The sequence below is a fragment of the Zonotrichia albicollis genome, chromosome 20 (assembly GCF_047830755.1).
Source record: "Zonotrichia albicollis isolate bZonAlb1 chromosome 20, bZonAlb1.hap1, whole genome shotgun sequence".
Taxonomy (NCBI): domain Eukaryota; kingdom Metazoa; phylum Chordata; class Aves; order Passeriformes; family Passerellidae; genus Zonotrichia; species Zonotrichia albicollis.
The window spans coordinates 12,077,029-12,093,421 of record NC_133838.1 but is presented as its reverse complement, the minus strand read 5'-3'; the positions used below and the strand labels follow the sequence as shown (position 1 = coordinate 12,093,421).

The 16,393-nt window shown below is 56.7% G+C and overlaps 2 protein-coding genes across 5 annotated transcripts; one reads left to right on the top strand and one right to left on the bottom strand.

Moving 5' to 3' along the window:
* The first annotated feature begins 2,709 nt into the window (after positions 1-2,709).
* UBXN11 (UBX domain protein 11) lies at positions 2,710-14,485 on the top strand. 4 transcript variants are annotated; one of them, XM_074555509.1, is made up of 12 exons: positions 2,710-2,820; positions 3,281-3,381; positions 4,191-4,245; positions 5,688-5,764; positions 6,226-6,340; positions 7,525-7,745; positions 8,375-8,452; positions 9,669-9,789; positions 10,821-10,915; positions 11,116-11,183; positions 11,860-12,000; positions 12,582-14,485. In XM_074555509.1, the coding sequence occupies exons 1-12, from the start codon at positions 2,817-2,819 to the stop codon at positions 12,742-12,744; spliced, it is 1,239 nt and encodes a 412-aa protein (XP_074411610.1). In that variant the 5' UTR covers positions 2,710-2,816; the 3' UTR covers positions 12,745-14,485. The 4 variants fall into 4 exon arrangements, with proteins under 4 accessions (XP_074411610.1, XP_074411609.1, XP_074411611.1 ...); XM_074555508.1 differs by lacking the exon at positions 2,710-2,820 and adding an exon at positions 2,970-3,007; XM_074555510.1 differs by lacking the exons at positions 2,710-2,820; positions 8,375-8,452 and adding an exon at positions 2,970-3,007.
* On the bottom strand, positions 14,125-15,903 carry SH3BGRL3 (SH3 domain binding glutamate rich protein like 3). The gene is made up of 3 exons (XM_074555512.1): positions 15,740-15,903; positions 15,316-15,483; positions 14,125-15,034 (listed from the first exon to the last, which is right to left on the bottom strand). Exons 1-3 carry the CDS (start codon positions 15,785-15,787, stop codon positions 14,969-14,971), a joined length of 282 nt encoding a protein of 93 aa, XP_074411613.1. The 5' UTR covers positions 15,788-15,903; the 3' UTR covers positions 14,125-14,968.
* Positions 15,904-16,393: the final 490 nt, after the last annotated feature.

Below are 16,393 nucleotides of genomic sequence, written 5' to 3'. Positions count from 1 at the left end.
AGAGGCTGGAAAATGGGATGGAGAGCTCTGCTGAGGTTAGAGAGGCTGGAAAATGGGATGGAGAGCTCTGCTGAGGTTAGAGAGGCTGGAAAATGGGATGGAGAGCTCTGCTGAGGTTAGAGAGGCTGGAAAATGGGATGGAGAGCTCTGCTGGGGTTAGAGAGGCTGGAAAATGGGATGGAGAGCTCTGCTGGGGTTACAGAGGCTGGAAAATGGGATGGAGAGCTCTGCTGGGGTTACAGACGCTGGAAAATGGGATGGAGAGCTCTGCTGGGGTTACAGACGCTGGAGAGCTCTGCCAGGCTTAGAAAAGCTGGAAAATGGGCTGGAGAGCTGTGCCAGACTTAGAAAGGCTGGAAAATGGACTGGAGAGCCCTGCTGGGGTTACAGAGGCTGGAGAGCTCTGCCAGGCTTAGAAAGGCTGGAGAATGGGCTGGAGAGCCCTTCCAGGCTTCCAGAGCTGCGTGATACCCTCAAGGTGAAGAAAAGCATCAAAAAAACCCCACGTGGAAGCGTTTGGAGCCCAGCACGAAGCCCTGGCTGAGCTCACAGCGCTCAGAGCCCAAGGTAAACCCCAACCCCAGCGGGTGTGAGCAGCAATCAGAGGGAGATGCTGCTTACCAGGCTCAGGGCGAGCAGGGCGAGCAGAGCGAGCAGGCGGCAGCGCTGCATGGCCGGGGCTCCGCGGGCGCCTCCCGTGCCGCTCCCCGCCCGCCCCAGCCTTTAAGGCGGCGGGGGCAGCGCGCACCGACCGCGCCTCCCGGCCCCAAAGGGGGAAGGTCCCCGGTGATGGCAGGAAAGGGCGCCAGACGTGCGAGGGACCCGCGGGGCTGCTCCTCTGCATGCCCTGCAGCAGCTCCTGGTGTGGCAGAATATAGAATTTTTCAGTTATAGATAGATATTAGAGATATGTTATAGATATATAGATATTTTCGGTTCTTCCGGAGTCACTGAACAGAGCTTAAAGACGGGGCGAAATAAGATAAAAGGATGCAAAGGGGTGTAACGTGGCAAAATAAAAGGATGTAAAGGGGTGAGCACAGGATACCAAGAGTTGGAAGCAGTGGAGCTGCTCCTCTGTATCCCCTGGCATGGCAGGGATAAGGGGCAGAATATAGAAATTTTCATAGATATTAGGTGTATGTTATAGATATATAGATATAGATTTATAGATATTTTCAGTTCTTCCAGACTCACTGAATAGTGCTTAAAGACTAGGTGGCAAAATATGATAAAAGGATGTAAAGGGGTGTAAAGTGGCAAAACAAAAGGATGCAAAGGGGTGAGCACAGGATACCAAGGGTTGGAAGCAGTGGAGCTGCTCCTCTGCATCCCCTGCAGCAGCTCCCTGTTCCTGGCATGGCAGGGATAAGGGCAGGATATGGAAATTTTCAGTTATAGATAGATATTAGAGATATGTTATAGATATACAGATATTTTCGGTTCTTCCGGAGTCACTGAACAGAGCTTAAAGACGGGGCAAAATAAGATAAAAGGATGTAAAGTGGCAAAATAAGGTAAAAGGATGTAAACGGGTGAGCACAGGACGCCAAACATGGCTGGAAGCAGAGGAGCTGCTCCTCCACATCCCCTGGCATGGCAGGAATAGGCGATAGAATATAGAAATTTTAATATATATTAGATATATGTTATAGATATTTGGATACTTTCAGTTCTCCCGGAGTTACTGCATAGAGCTTACAGGCCAAGTGGCAAAATAAGATAAAAGAACGTAAAGGGGTGAGCACGTGGCTGGAAGCAGCAGAGAAACAGATACTACAGTGGGGGTTTTGTATGTAAAAACGAGCAACGGTGCGTGCCCAAAGGAAAAGCCCAAGGAAAGGCTGTAACCCCTCAGCTCTGCCTCTCCCTGGGTCTCTCTGTGCTCACACCCATCCAGGAGCGACTGAAACCCTCCCTGGATCAGCGGAGGGCTGGCAGGAACAAACCTCCTTCCCTGCAGGTGGAGCTGGAGCCAAGGCATCCCTCGGGATTTCAGTTAAATCCTAAATAAAGGAAACGCTTCCTTTAACCCCAGCTCCGTGTGCTCGCTGCAGATCCCCGAGCTCCCTCACCCTGCAGGGAACCCAGAAAAGGGGATGGGAGCACGGGAAACAAAAGGGATCCGGTTATTTTAAGATGGTTTGAAGAGAATAAAGTCACTGGGGCGTGCTGGGAGCACACACCACACCACACACCTGCTGTCTGGGCTGGTGCTGCTGGGGCACATCGTGGTGATGTGCTCATCACGGTGATGTGCTTCATCACGGTGATGTGCTTCATCACGGTGAGGTGAGCTCCCGCCAGCTTCCGCCCAGAGCTGGCGTTATTCTGCAGAAAAACGTCACCAAATTTAGTTCTGCTTTTGGGCAAGTAGAAATTACAGCCTCGTGAGCACAGCCAACATCCCTGGAAGTGCCCAAGGCAGGGCTGGAGCAGCCTGGGACAGTGGAAGGTGTCCCTGCCCATGGAGGGGTGGGATGGGATGGGCTTTGGGGTCCAAACCCGGCTGTGGTTCTGTGCACGCCCCATCAAAGGAGGTGAAACTGGGGGGATCACTGACCTGTCCCCATCAAAGGAGGTAAAACAGGGAGGAGAATTGGGCTGTCCTGCTCACCTCAAGCAGGTGAGATGGAACTGCTGGAGAGCAGCAAAGGCAGCAGTGGGGTGGGGACAGCCAGGAAAGGCTCCGGGGTGGGACAGGCGCTGGGGGAGCTCAGGGCATCAGTGGGGTCCAGGTGAGAAAACAGAGACAGAGGAAGCAGGTGAGGGCATCGGGAGGAGCTGCGCGGGGAGAGGAGCCTCAGGCCAGGCTGATGGGTACGTGCGGAGCGGGGCTGAGGACTAAAACGGGACCTGTCCCCGTATCCGGGGAGAACGCGCGCGGTGCATGCTGGGAGTTGTAGTTCCCGAGGCAACAGCGCCCGCCACGTGACCAGGGCCGGACCAATCGCAGCGGGCCTCTCGTCGTCGTGGCAACCGGCCGTAAACAAGATGGCGGCGGGGGGTGAGTGTCCCCGCCAGGCCCGGCTGCGTCCCGGGCATTTCAAGGCACCCTCTGCTCCTGCTCTGTGGGACAGCACTGCAAAAGAACACGGAGGGTGAAGCCCTGAGGGATCTGGGCGTTCTGGGCCATCAGTTTTTGGTGGCACCCCAGGCCAGACCCGTTCCTGTGGCTCCCCTCTTGCACGCACAATGAGGAATCAAGGGATTTCTACCCAAAAAGTCCCCCCTGCTGTGGCAGACCAACAGCCCTGCTCACAGGTGCTTGTGCTTTCAGGTACAGCTCACGCTGACGTGGAGCTCGTGTCCTCTCTGGCAGAAAAAATCTCCCTGTTGGAACAGAAAGTAGAGAAACAGGCACAAGAAATCCAGCTGAAGGTAAAAATCAGCCTCTTGCTGAGCCTGGTCTGTCCCCTGCCACAGGAATTCCACCTCCCAGACCTTGTGTGGGCTCAGTTAATCTGTGGCCTGCTGTTAATTACCCAAATGAGCCCTTTACAAAGCAGCAGAGCAGTGTGATCAGGGACTGGGGTGACAGAGGGGACAGTCCCTGCTGGGACTCCTTGCAGCAGTGACTCTCAGCACCCTGGCACTAACAGCAGCAGCTCTTTGGCTTCAGAATTTAATGTTTTTCCTCCTGTTATGGTGATGCATCTCCCCTTTTGTTTCCTGAAGCAGCAGCTGCTCACACGGCAGAGCCATACTGGAGCAGCCTTCTCTGACTGGAATAAATCCCCTTTAAAATCTAAAATAAATATGCTTTAAAATCTAAAATAAATCCTCTTTAAAATCTAAAATAAATATCCTTTAAAATCTTAGCACAAATACTCTCTAAAATCTTAGAATAAATACCTTTTGTTCTTTGTTTGGGTTTTTTTTTAAAGAAGTGGCTGCAGTGGTTTATTTTCCAGCTCAGCCCTTCCCTGCAGCTCTGAGCAGGAGCACCCAGCACACCCAGAGGGAGGGCGGGAGCTGGGTCACCACTCCTGGAGCTCTGTATTTATCCCAGCCCTCACCTGGGCCCCATTAAGGTGTTTGTGGGGTGATTCAGCCCTTTGGCCTGGGCTGGGTGGGGTGAGAGGAGCTGCCTGTGCCAGCTGTGCCTGGGGCTGCTGAGGGCAGAACTGGCCCAGAACTGGCCCAGGACTGACCCAGGACTGACCCAGGCCATTGTTCTGCCCCTCCAGGACAGGAGGATCGCTGAGCTCGAAGAGAAGATAAGGAATCTTCAGGAAGAGGAAGGTAAAAATCGTTCCACCTTTAGGAGAAGGTAAAAATCGTTCTTGCTGTGGAGAGCTGCAGGGCTCAGCTGGGCACAGCTGGATCCTGGATCCTGCCCTTGGCTCCAGCAGCCTCCCTGGTGAGGGCACACACAGAGGGGCCGTGTCACGTCCCGGGGCAGAGCTGCTCTTTGTGGCTGTTGCTCTGGTGTCAAACATCATTTCCTGACCCGTTTCTGGCTTCCCATGGGTGTGAAGCCAAGCACAGGCAGCCCAGGATGGGCAGGGGAGCAGCAAAGGGAGCAAACAGCTGGAGAGCAGCTCCTCACAGCTGGGAGAAACCAAAATCCCACTGGGAGATCCCAGAGCATCCCAGGCCAGCCTGGCTCTGAATCGAAGCCAGCTCCAGTGAATCACTGGAGGGTTTTACCTGGGCCCAGCAGCTTTCCAGCCCCAGCTGGAGCCCACACACGTTTCCTGCAGGGCCCCCGTGGGCAGGGCTGTGCTGAGCTCTCCATTTCCTGAGCTCTGAACTCAAACAGGGCTGTGAAACCACAGCCACGTGCTCTGCCAGGCAGCCAGGACCCGGCTGCAGGGACTCTGCTCCTCCTGGGATCCTTGATTCCCACCCTGTGCTGCCAACAGCACCAATCACACCAGCTCCCACTGCTGGGAAGCAGGAAAGTTTGACAGGAGAGTCTCACAGCTATCTGTGCTTGGCAGAAAGAATTTTACATGTAGAGTCTGGTGAAGGAATAGAGATGGAAGCAAGTTTTGATAGAGAAGAAAAGAATTGCTGAGCCAGTCTCGCTGGATAACCAAAAGGCAAAGGGTGTGTTAGTTAGAAGGGGTTTTTATGGATAAACTCACTCCAAACAAGATGTTTTTACCAAGCAAAAAGATTCCACAGACAAACAAGGCAGCAAATGTTGCAGGTAGAAAAAAGGTCTCAGAATTTCCCTCTGCAAGAAAACTGAAAAACATCTAGCTTAAACTGTAATATACTGACTTTTAGTGATTGGAGAGCAGTAACATGAATATGGTAATTATAGCAGTTATAGGCTGTAGATAACAGTTAAGGCACAGATTGGTTCTGCTGTAGAGATGCTCAGCAAAGAAAAGTAAATAATGCACTGTAACCAAGAGAAAAGTAAATAATGCAATGTAACTAAAAGAAAAGTATATAATGCAATGTAACTAAAAGAAAAGTATACAATGCACTGTAACCAAAACCAAAGGGTCTCCAGGCCTGCCTGCAGCTGGAGCTGGCAGCTGTGGGCACAGCTCTGGGCTACTGTAACCTCTTGGATACAGTAATGGAATGGAATAAACTGCATTTTTAGTCTGTCAGCAGCACTGTCAGACCCTGCAGGGTGGATTCTGCCCCTCCAGCCCCTGTGTGCCAGGGTGGGAGCTCTCTGAGCACAGGGGACCCTCACAGGAACAGCAGCTTTTCTCCTGCAGGTGCTCCCGACCCGGCCAGCACGGAGGAGCTGGAGCTGAGGTGCCTTGAGCTGCAGAGCCAGGTCTGGGAGATGGAGGTGAGGCTGCTGTGCCTGCCCTGAGCCAGCCCTGCTTTGCTTTGGGGTCACTGCAGCCCCAGTGTGGCCTGTGCCAAGCTGCCCCTTGGTCCTCACAGCCCTTGGGGTCACTGCAGCCCCACTTTGGCCTTTGCCAAGCTGCCCCTTGGTCCTCACAGCCCTTCAGCTCTGAAAAGGAGGAGCAGGAGGAGGATTTAAACACACAAACACCTGTGCCTCCTTCACCTGTGAGCTCCATCCTGATTCCCAGGGCTGTGGGGATGCCCAGCTCCTACAGCATTGGAGGTTCTGCTGGCACTGCAAATCCTTCCTGCTCCTTTTCCCTGTGCTGCCAGAGCTGCTCCATCCGTCTGTCTGTCTGTCTGTCTGTCTGTCTGGGCCAGGAGCCCCAGGACAATCCTGTCCCGACCCCTCCCGGGCTCCCTTTCCCAGTTTCTGAGGCTCTGCCTCTGCTCCCGCAGCGGTTCCTGAGCGATTACGGTCTGATCTGGGTTGGAGAGGCGCGGGAGCGGCTGGAGGAGCCGGGAGCAGCCCGGGATGGAGCGGAGCCGCCCGCAGGGAGCCCCTGCAGGCCGGGTAAGGCACAGCCCTGCCGGCTGGAGCTGCCAGCAGGGACCGGGGATGGGCACCGAACCCTCAGGATTTGGGGGCCAGGATCTCCCCATCAGTCCCTCTCAGGGACACAGACAGGGAGCTCAGCAGAAGGTTTAATTTCATATTCCTGTGTTTTGTGCACCCATTCTGGGGGAAGGGCAGAGAGCCTGATGGCTCAGGAGACCTCGGAGCAGCTGCTTCCTGCAGAACTCACAACCCCTGCACATTTGAGGCTCGGCTGCTCTGATGACATTGGCACAGAGTGGGTGTGGAGCAGGATCAGGTGCTTTGTGTACACAGGAGAGCCTGCTCCATCAGGGAGTATTGTTTGCCTTCCCTCCCTGCCACATGTGAGGGTTTGATTGGGACCTGGCTCTGCTCTCTGGGGCCCAGCAGCTTTGGCACTGCCTCCTTAGGTAGAGAAAAAACAGAAAATTATTTGTACTGTGGAGCCAGTGCTGCTTCCTAACCACCATGGAAGTATCAGACCAGAACTTCCCTTAAATGCAGGAGGAGGGAGACAGAGGGAGAGCAGCAGAAACGGTTTTGGTTTCAGCTCACTGACCTGTTTCACATCATCCTTTTGCAACTCGTACAAAAAGCAGAACAAGCAAGGACTTCAACTCAGCCAAGCCCTTTCCTCTCATTTCCTCTTCTGACTTCTTTCCTGTGCCCCATCACAGCCCTCAAAGCCCCAGACAAACATCCTGGCACAGCCCCTGCCCTGCTGCAGGCAGCTGCCCCTGCTGCCCCTGGCACCTGCCCTGCACCTGATGCAATCTGCTGAGTCCAGCTGGGGCAGCTCCTGATCCTGCACGGGGACAGCACAGCTCTGCTGGGAGGGTCGGGGAGCCCAGGGTGGGCTGCAGGAGCTGCTCAGGAGCTGCAGGAGCTGCAGGAGCTGCTCAGGAGTTCCAGGAGCTGCTCAGGAGCTGCAGGAGCTGCTCAGGAGCTCCAGGAGCTGCAGCTCCAGCTCTGCATCCCTGCCCCTGTGGCTCAGCACACAGCCCAGGGCCCTGGCAGGGCTGTGCCGCAGCAAAGGCTGCAGCGCATCCTGCAAAGGTGTGAAGGGCAGCCCGGCAGTGCCAGGGCTCAATCCCAGCTCAGGTTCTCACAGATAAATAGATGTCCTGCCGCCACCCCTAACTCTGCTCCCCGTGCCGCAGGTGAGGCCGTTCATTGCCAGCAGCAGATTGATTTTGATTTAATCCTGGAGCACATCAGGGACCTGAACTCGCTGGTGGGCGAGGGCAGCGCGCAGGTGGAGCAGACGGCGCGGGGGGCTCGGCTGCGGCGGGCAGAGCCCCTGCCCGTCACCCTGTACCGGGACGGCATCACCGTGGGGCAGCACGGAGCCTTCCGGCCCTACCAGCACCCCAGCACGCAGGTATGTCATGTTTTATATACCATAAAATAATAAAGCAAGCCTTCTGAAAAATGGAGTCAACATTCTCATCTCTTCCTTCATCCTGGGACCCCAGTGAACACCATCACAGCTGGCAGGGGTCTGAGGATGAGGGAAGAGACGAGGATCTGACTCCGTGTTTCAGAAGGCTTGATTTATTGTTTTATGATATATATTATATTAAAACTATACTAAAATAAAGGATTTTGTCAGAAGGCTTGCACGGAATAGAAAAACAAAGAATGATAACAAAAGCCTGTGGCTCGGACACAGTCTAATCTAGCTGGGCTGTGATTGGCCATTAATCAGAAACAACCCCATGAGACCAATCCCCAATGCACCTGTTGCATTCCACAGCAGCAGATAACCATTGTTTACATTTTGTTCCTGAGGCCTCTCAGCTTCTCAGGAGACAAAATCCTAAGGAAAGGATTTTTCAGAAAATCTCATGGCTACACAGTGCCTGTAAAGCCTCTCGTGTCCTGTGCAGTAATTTCTGCAGATGGAGATTCCATGTCTGTGCTGCAGACCTTTCTGCACGGCCACAGCAGCGCAGGCAGGAGCTGCCCAGCAGGGCTGAGGTGCGAGCAGGAGCTCTCGTGTTGTTTCAGCAATGCCTGCAGGACATCATGGACGGTTATTTCCCCTCCGAGCTGCAGCCACGCTACCCCGACGGGGTCCCCTTGCAGGCAAGTGCCAGCCCAGCTCCTGGAGCCACAGAAGAGGGGCTGAGGCCTGTGGGGCTGTGCAGGTGTGCCTGGCACCCCGGGCACCTGCAGCAGCCGTTACAGGAAACGTTTCAGCATCAGGGCTCAAGGGCTCCTGTGCCCCAGTGAAGCTGCCCTGGAACGAGGGTTCTGAGAGCACAGCAGGCTCTGTGACAGAGGCAGCACGTGCAGGAAATGAAGGGCTGTGTCACAAAAAGGAGGGGGAAAATGTTCTCAGAAGTTGCCCTGGAAAAGCTCGTAACGTGAGATTGAACGAGAACCTTTTGAAGGGGATGTCGTGAGAGTTTGTTTTGCCACAGTTTAAATGGATTTGGCCACCTGAGGTTCTCTTGGGCCCCAGTTTTTGATTTCGCAGAAATGGCAAAGAGCCAAAGCCGCATTTGCAGGCAGAGAGCCTCAGAGGACTCCAATGCAGGTCTGGGAGTGCCCCTGCAATGTCAGCAGGCACAGCCAGAGGCTGGACTGTCCTGTGCCAGGGGAAACCAGGGCACAGCTGCTGAGCAGGACAGGGTCGGGCCAGCTGGGAGCTCTGGGGGTGAGGGATCCCATGGAAATGGGATTGTGCAGAGCTCTGGGGTGAGGGATCCCATGGAAATGGGATTGTGCAGAGCTCTGGGGTGAGGAATCCCATGGAAATGGGACTGTGCAGAGCTCTGGGGTGAGGAACCCCATGGAAGGGATTGTGCAGAGCTCTGGGGTGAGGGATCCCATGGAAATGGGACTGTGCAGAGCTCTGGGGTGAGGAATCCCATGGAAATGGGATTGTGCAGAGCTCTGGGGTGAGGAATCCCATGGAAATGGGATTGTGCAGAGATCTGGGTTGAGGAATCCCATGGAAATGGGATTGTGCAGAGCTCTGGGGTGAGGAATCCCATGGAAATGGGATTGTGCAGAGATCTGGGTTGAGGAATCCCATGGAAATGGGACTGTGCAGAGCTCTGGGGGTGAGGAATCCCATGGAAGGGATTGTGCAGAGCTCTGGGGTGAGGGATCCCATGGAAATGGGATTGTGCAGAGCTCTGGGGTGAGGAATCCCATGGAAATGGGATTGTGCAGAGCTCTGGGGTTCCCTGTGCAGCCCTGGTCTGGGGTTCACAGCTGCTCCCTGGCATGGCTGTGCTTGGTTGGGCTCAGATGCAGCAGGAGGAGCTTGTGCCACACCCAGATTTGCTTACAGGTCACTGACAGGAGGGATGTGGTGTTCCAGAAGCCAGACCTTGCAGGGAGCTTTCCTGGCCTTGGCCATGTGGTGGGGACTGCAGAATCCAACAGAGTGCAGGAAACATCCAAGATCCCAGGTAAAACCTTAAACCTGCCTCGAAAATGCTGCTCAGTCTTGAGGAGGAGCATTCTTAAACCTTACCAGGTGGTAGGAGGGGAATGTGAGGGTCTCAACCCCTCTGTGAGCCAGCAGCTCACACAGGATCCCCTCAGCACTAATCCTGCTCAGGAATGAGACGTGACAAGTAATGAAATAATAGAAATTCAGCAGGTTTCCAAAAACAAATCTGCCGCGTGCCTTTCTGAAAGGCCAAGCTTCCTTCCAGCTTGACCACATGAAAGGATGCTGAGGTAACCCTGCAGGCCTGGGGGGAGCTGCCTGCAAACACTGCCCCTTTCAACGAGTCATTCCAAAAATGAAGATATCGTCAAGGCAGATTTACCGTAACTGCACCCAGCACAGGGCGGTTTCTCTTCAGACTTTCACAGCAGAATATGGGACATCAGAGGCCACAGATTCCTCATTTGGCTTCTAGACACTTGCAGTCTGTGTAAGCAATGTCTGACAGGGCTGGGAAGTCAGTCAGTGGGGCTGTGGGTGCATCACTGAATGACCCAGCACAGGTATCCCTCATGAGAAACAGCTGCCTGCTTCATACAGGTGTGCTCAAGGATAAAGCTAAATATCCCCTTTACCCAAGCAAAAAAATAAAGAATTGTCCAAGCAGGAAGGAATGGACACCTACAAATTCACCCTCATAAGGTAAAAAAGTGACTTTTACAGACTTTTTTTCACCTGTCTTTTTTCACAGACAAGGTGAAAAAAAGTCTGTAAAAATGGTGACAGCCCTAGTTTTTCCCAGCAGAGCTGCCTGCCAGCTGTGCACCCCAGCTGTGCACAGCTCTCACTGTTGATGCTCACAATCAGACATCCAGTGGGGCACAAAGTGGGACAGCTTCAGCCCAAGAGCTGCTCTGGGCCTGGCTGGGGTGCCGAGAGCTCTCCCTGTCGGCTGCTGCTCTCTCCTTTCACCAAATCTGCCTCTTCTGGAGCCAAAACCTTTGTCACAAAGCCCACACACGGAAATATCTCCTCTCTGCTCCCTAGGTCCTAAATGCTCCTGGGAGCAGGATCCCAATGAGGTTTCCCAGCCCCTGAAGCGCAGAGGGAGCACGAACAGCACCCAAGGAGCAGCTCCACAGGTACAGCGAGCCCCAGACACCCCAGGAGAGAGCAGGGGGATGCTCAGTGCCCTGCACAGCACCCACAGCTCCTCCCTGGGCCTCTCTCAGCCCCATGGAACCTCCAGAGAGGCAGCAGCAGGGCACACGTGGCACTGTGTGGCTGTGCCAGCTCTGGCTGCTCGCCCTGCAGGGCTCACACTCACCTGCTCCGGCTGCAGGGCTCTGATGGGCAGCAGAGCAGCGAGGAAATCCTGCTGGAAACACCTGGGCTGGCTGCCCTGGACAGGTACAGGCACAGCCCCCCACCCTGCCCTTCAGCATCTCCTCTTCCTCCTATTTCAGCACTTTAGTTCAGGGGGTTCAGCTGAGAATGGACTTTCCCCTTTGAGACCTTAGAAACAGTGAGACAAAAGGCCGAGTTTGGTCCTTTGGGAAAACCACTGAATTTTTCATGGCAAACATGCCATATTTTACATCTCTAACAAAAAGCTTCTGTTGTTCAAAATGTCACTTATTAATGTGAAAGTTTTCCCGACAGCAAGCCAAGGCCTAAGAGTTTGTAACCACTGAAGATCTTTGCAGTCATATTAAATGGAGAAACTGACGGTGGGAGGTCTCACTAGCAGCACTTTTCCACTCAGTCTTCTGGCAAGCCAAGACCCAAATAACTAATGAAAATAAACCCCAAGCAGATTATTTTTAATCAAAGAAGTAGGGCAGAGCACTTACCAGACAGCCCTGGTTTAAAATGAAAAAGCTAAAAAAGGGCCCATAAATAACCCTCCCCGAGGCACCTTCAGCAGTTTGGGCACTGGCTTGGTCTGGGTGCCCCTGGTCGGACAGGGCCTCATTCACCTCAAGGACATTCCCAAACACCAAACTCCTGTCCCCTGGTCGGGCCATGGAGGCTGTTGCTGCTGAGAGGAGCTGTCCCCGGGGCTGACAGGGCTCTGTGGCCGCAGGGGGAGGGCAGCAGAGCAGGCTGGAGCCCCTGAGCTCTGCAGGCTGCGCGTCCGGTCCGAGAGCGGGGAGCAGACGTACGAGCTGAGGATGCTGCTCACAGACACCATCGGGGACCTGCGCCGGCTGCTCGCCCACCTCAGGTAGGCCAGCCCTCCCTGCCACCCTGCCTGACCCTGCAGGACCCCAGGAAAGGCTTCCTGAGGCCCTGGAGCTTCAAACACGAGCTGGGGCACAGCCCAGTGCCCACCCGGCACGCTCCAGTGCTCTGAGAAGCTCAGAGCATTTCATACCCACCTTTGCCACACAGCAACAGAGATAAACTTCTTCTGTCCTCTCCAAATTGCCATCAATCCAGGCCATTGCTGCCTTTGCCTCCTCCCAGCACTCACCCAGCTGGTGCCACCCTTCCCAGGGTGCTGGAGGCTGAGCTGCAGCCTGGCCTGGCTCAGCCAGCTGTGTCCCAAACATCCAGCGCTGCCCAGGGGCTCCCTGAGCCTGCTGGGGACAGTCCAGGTGCCCGAGGGACCCCTCTGCTGTCCCCAGGATGAGCTCAGCGCTGGTGGGGTGCAGGAGCCTCCTTCCTCCCCACTGCAGCTGTGTGCTGGCCAGGCCGCACTTTGGGCTGCAAACCCTTTTTTCTGCTCTTGCATAACCACAGCTGGATCGGTCAGAACCTTGGGGAATGCCGTGAGTAGGAGGAGGTTGTGCTGTTCTTTCCTAGGGGTGGAAACTCAGACTATGAGATCCTGAGCACCTTTCCCCAGCGCGTGTACACAGACAGCTCCAGGAGCCTGCAGGAATGCGGGCTGGTGCCCCGGGCCTCGCTGCTGCTCCGCAGGAGAGACCCCTCCCCGGGGCAGGGCAGGGGGCTGCAGCCAGCCTAGGAGCTGCTCTCACCTTACCCGGCTGGGAAAAGGGAGAGGTTTCCTTTCCAGATTCAGTTTCACCGTGCTGGACATGGAGCAGAGCTGGGTGGGAGCAGCCATTTGGCCACTCCCTGTGGCAGAGGGGCCAGGCCAGCCCTGCTGCCCCACGGTGGCTGCTGTTCCCCAGCACAGGGACACCTCCAGCAGCTCCCCGGGGCCTGGCTCCTCCTCTCTGTGCAGGTTACACGGGCTGAGCCCTGCCCAGCAGCCTGCCAGCCTCCCCCAGCACTGGGCAGCGCTCAGGGGCTGCAGCAGCAGGATGGACACGCAGCCAGGGCAGTTTGCGTTCTGCACACAGCTCCCTGCAGCTCTCACCTGCACGGACAGCAGGGGACACACAGGCCCAGTGCCACGGTCTGTGCTGGAGCTAAACCTGAAGGCCTTGAGCTCCTGCCTGGCTGGGGCCGAGCCAGGCTCAGCTGGGAGATCCTGCTGCTGCTTGCTGGGCTTCCTGTACGTGCACGGCTCCTTCCCTTGGACAGCCCCCAGCTGCAGCGGCCCCGGCTCCAGCCTGCCTGCAGGCACCCGCCCTCCTCCTCCTCCTGCTGCTGCAACAGGACACCGTGTCACTGAGAGCAGCAGAACCCCTCTCTGCCCAGCCCTGAACAAAGCATCTTCCTCCCTGGCCGTGGGCTGGGGCTGCGCTTTTCCCTTTCCCTTTCCCCAGCACATTCTTCCCATTCCAGCTGTGACAAGCTCTCACTTGACTCCCAGCTGACAGCACTCCCACTCATGTGGGGCAGGGCTGCTGGCAGGTTCCCTCTTCACACAGACCCAGCCCTCAGCAAAGGCTCCCAATAAAACCCTTTATTCCACTGCAATTTCCACTTCCTTCAGATTTCTGAGGCATGGTTGGAAGCCCAGAGCTCTTCCCAGAGCCCTCTGGGCAGAGCTGCAGCACTCAAACACAGGAAGCAAACCAGCAGCTTCCCCAGCTCCCTGTGAGCACTGACTCAACCCACCCAGCTCTCCCTCAGCTTCCTCCCTTCCCACCTGGAGCAGAGTCAGGAGCAGCTGTTTCCCCTGCCCCTCCGTGTCCCAATCTCTGTGCCAATGTTTGTTTTTCCCTGCCACGTCTGGCTGAGGCTGTCCCTGCCCCGGGCAGAGGGGAGGAATGCTCTGGTACCTGTCCCTGCTGCGCCGTGGGACATTCACACACATCCTGGGAGCCTCTGATTAGCAACAGCAAGCTAAGGTGTTAAGGTCTTTGTGTCAGGCTGCAGCAGCAGGCACAACCCACTCAGCTGGAAATGACTCACAATCCTTAGGTAGGGCGGTGTTTAACCTGTAGCCAAAATAAAACCGAATTTAAAAGAAAGGCAAGAGAGCGGCGCCGTGAAAGGTCCAGTAACATTTAATAGCATCTCGGAAGACAACACTGGTTATAAACTTGCTTTTTTGGCAGGAAAACAAAATGCACTTGGTCCAGGATCGCAAACAAGCCAACACAAAGAGGAGAAGATGGGACAGCTGGAGCATCAGCTGCTGTGGGGCAGCCCTGAGCCATTAATGCTCACCGGGGAGCTGCTCGGGTGGAGGGCGGCCAGAGCAGCACGGATCCCACTGCCAGCCCCACCCATTCCCCAGGCAGCCTTCAGCCCCAGCCCCACCGTGCTGGGCACTCACACCCAAATTCTGTGCAGTACTTTTGCATTAAATTAAGACAAAAAAAAACCCCAAAAAACAAACAAAAAAAACCCAACAAAAACCCCTTACTAAGTTACCATAATCTCTGCTGTTGAGATGAAGAGGAGGGAAAAAGACAAAAAAAAAAAAAAGGAAGTGAGGCAGCAGAATTTACAATTTTAACAGCAACTGGGAGAAGTGGGAAGTCCCGTGCAGCCCTAAGCCCCTCCGTGGCGAGGCAGAGGAGGGGGCTGAAGGCCAGGATCACCTCGCACAGCCCCAGAGGCTTTGCTGTTTACAGAGGCACTGGAAGCTGCCGTGAGCCAGGCCCAGCTCTGCTCACAGCCCGAGCGGCGCTTTCTTTGGATCCCTCTGAGACGAGGCCGGGTCAGCAGGAGGGAGTCGGAGGCAGCTGCAATGAGGAGTTTTGGTCGTGGGTGTTTCCCTGGGCTGGGATGCAGGTGGAGGTGCCAGGACAGCGCTGACGGGTGAGGGTGGTGGGAGATGAGGGCGCTCAGGAACGCAGTAGAGTCCGGGCTGGGAGGGGAAGCGGGGCTCAGGCCAACTTGAGGAACTCCTGCAGAGTGTTTTGCTCCACAGCTTCCACGAAGAGCTCGTAATCCTGCAGGGAAACGCCGCAGGGTCACTGCCGAGGCAGGAGGGGCCCTGAGCCCACGGCACAATCTGCTCCACAGCCCTGGCACAGCTGCTTGTGCCAAGGATGACGGGACAAAGCGGGCACAGCCCCAAACCCCCCGCCTGGGTCCCCTTTTTCCCGAGGCAAACAGCCGTGCTGGTCCCTGCACCTCACCATAAATAATTTACAGGGCACCCTGAACGCATCCAGCACATCCAGGACAGGACAGCAGCCCCCCCCCAGCCCAGCGTGGAGCACAGCCTCACCCCGCAGTACTGGTCCCCGTTGACGATCTGGGGCGGGATGGCTTTGGGGTTGCCTGCCTTGGCCCTCATCTCCTCCCGGAGAGCGTTATCCTGGGAGATGTCCACCAGCTCGTACTTGATGTTCTTGCCGTCCAGGATTCGGGTTACCTCGCTCTGTTGGGATTTGATCTGGAAGCCGGGTGGGAGAGGAGCGGGTTACGGGGATGGAGAGGAGCCCCGGGGGTGGGTGGGCACACACCCAGCGTGCCGCTGGGGCTCGGCACGGTGCCCCCGGCCGTGGGGGGACAGCCAGCACCGAGCGGTGCCTCTGGGGACGGATGGGGCCGGTGCAGGGGAGAGGGGACAGCGAGGATGGGGCGGGGGGGCTGCGCTGCCGCACGGACGGAGCCGCGCAGCCCTGCCCGCTGCCCCGCCCGGTGCTCACCTCCCGGGAGCCGGTCACCGACGTGCTGTAGACCTTGAGGGTGCTCATGGTGCGATCGCGGCCGCTCCCAGCGCCAGCCCGGCCAGGGGAGCAGCGAGGGAGGGAGGGAGGGACGGAGGAGGAGGATGGACGGAGGGAGGGAGGGAGGAGCGGCAGCCCCGCCACCGCCCGGCCGGCACGTGACTGCGGCGGCCAATGGGGCCGGCGGCACCGCGCATGCGAACTGGCGGGGCCGGCCCGGACACCGCCCGGCGGCACCGGGAACCACCGACACCGGGAACCATCGACACCGCCCGGCGGCACCGGGAACCGCCGACACCGGGAACCGCCGACACCGGGAACCGTCAACACAGCCCCAGCAGCACCGGGAACGGCCGGCACCGGGAACCACCGACACCGGGAGCCACAGGCACCGGGAACCACCGACACCGCCCCGGTGGCACCGGGAACCGTCAACACAGCCCCAGCACTACCGGGAACGGCCGGCGCCGGGAACCACCAGCACCGCCCAGCGGCACCGGGAACCACTGACACCGGCCCGGCAGACACCGGGAGCCACCGGGCACCGCTCGCACCGGGCACCGCGGAGCCAGCGGCCCCGAGCCGTCGCCCGCACCGGCAGCAGCCCCGGAGCTCCTCTCTCCCTCCCTCCCT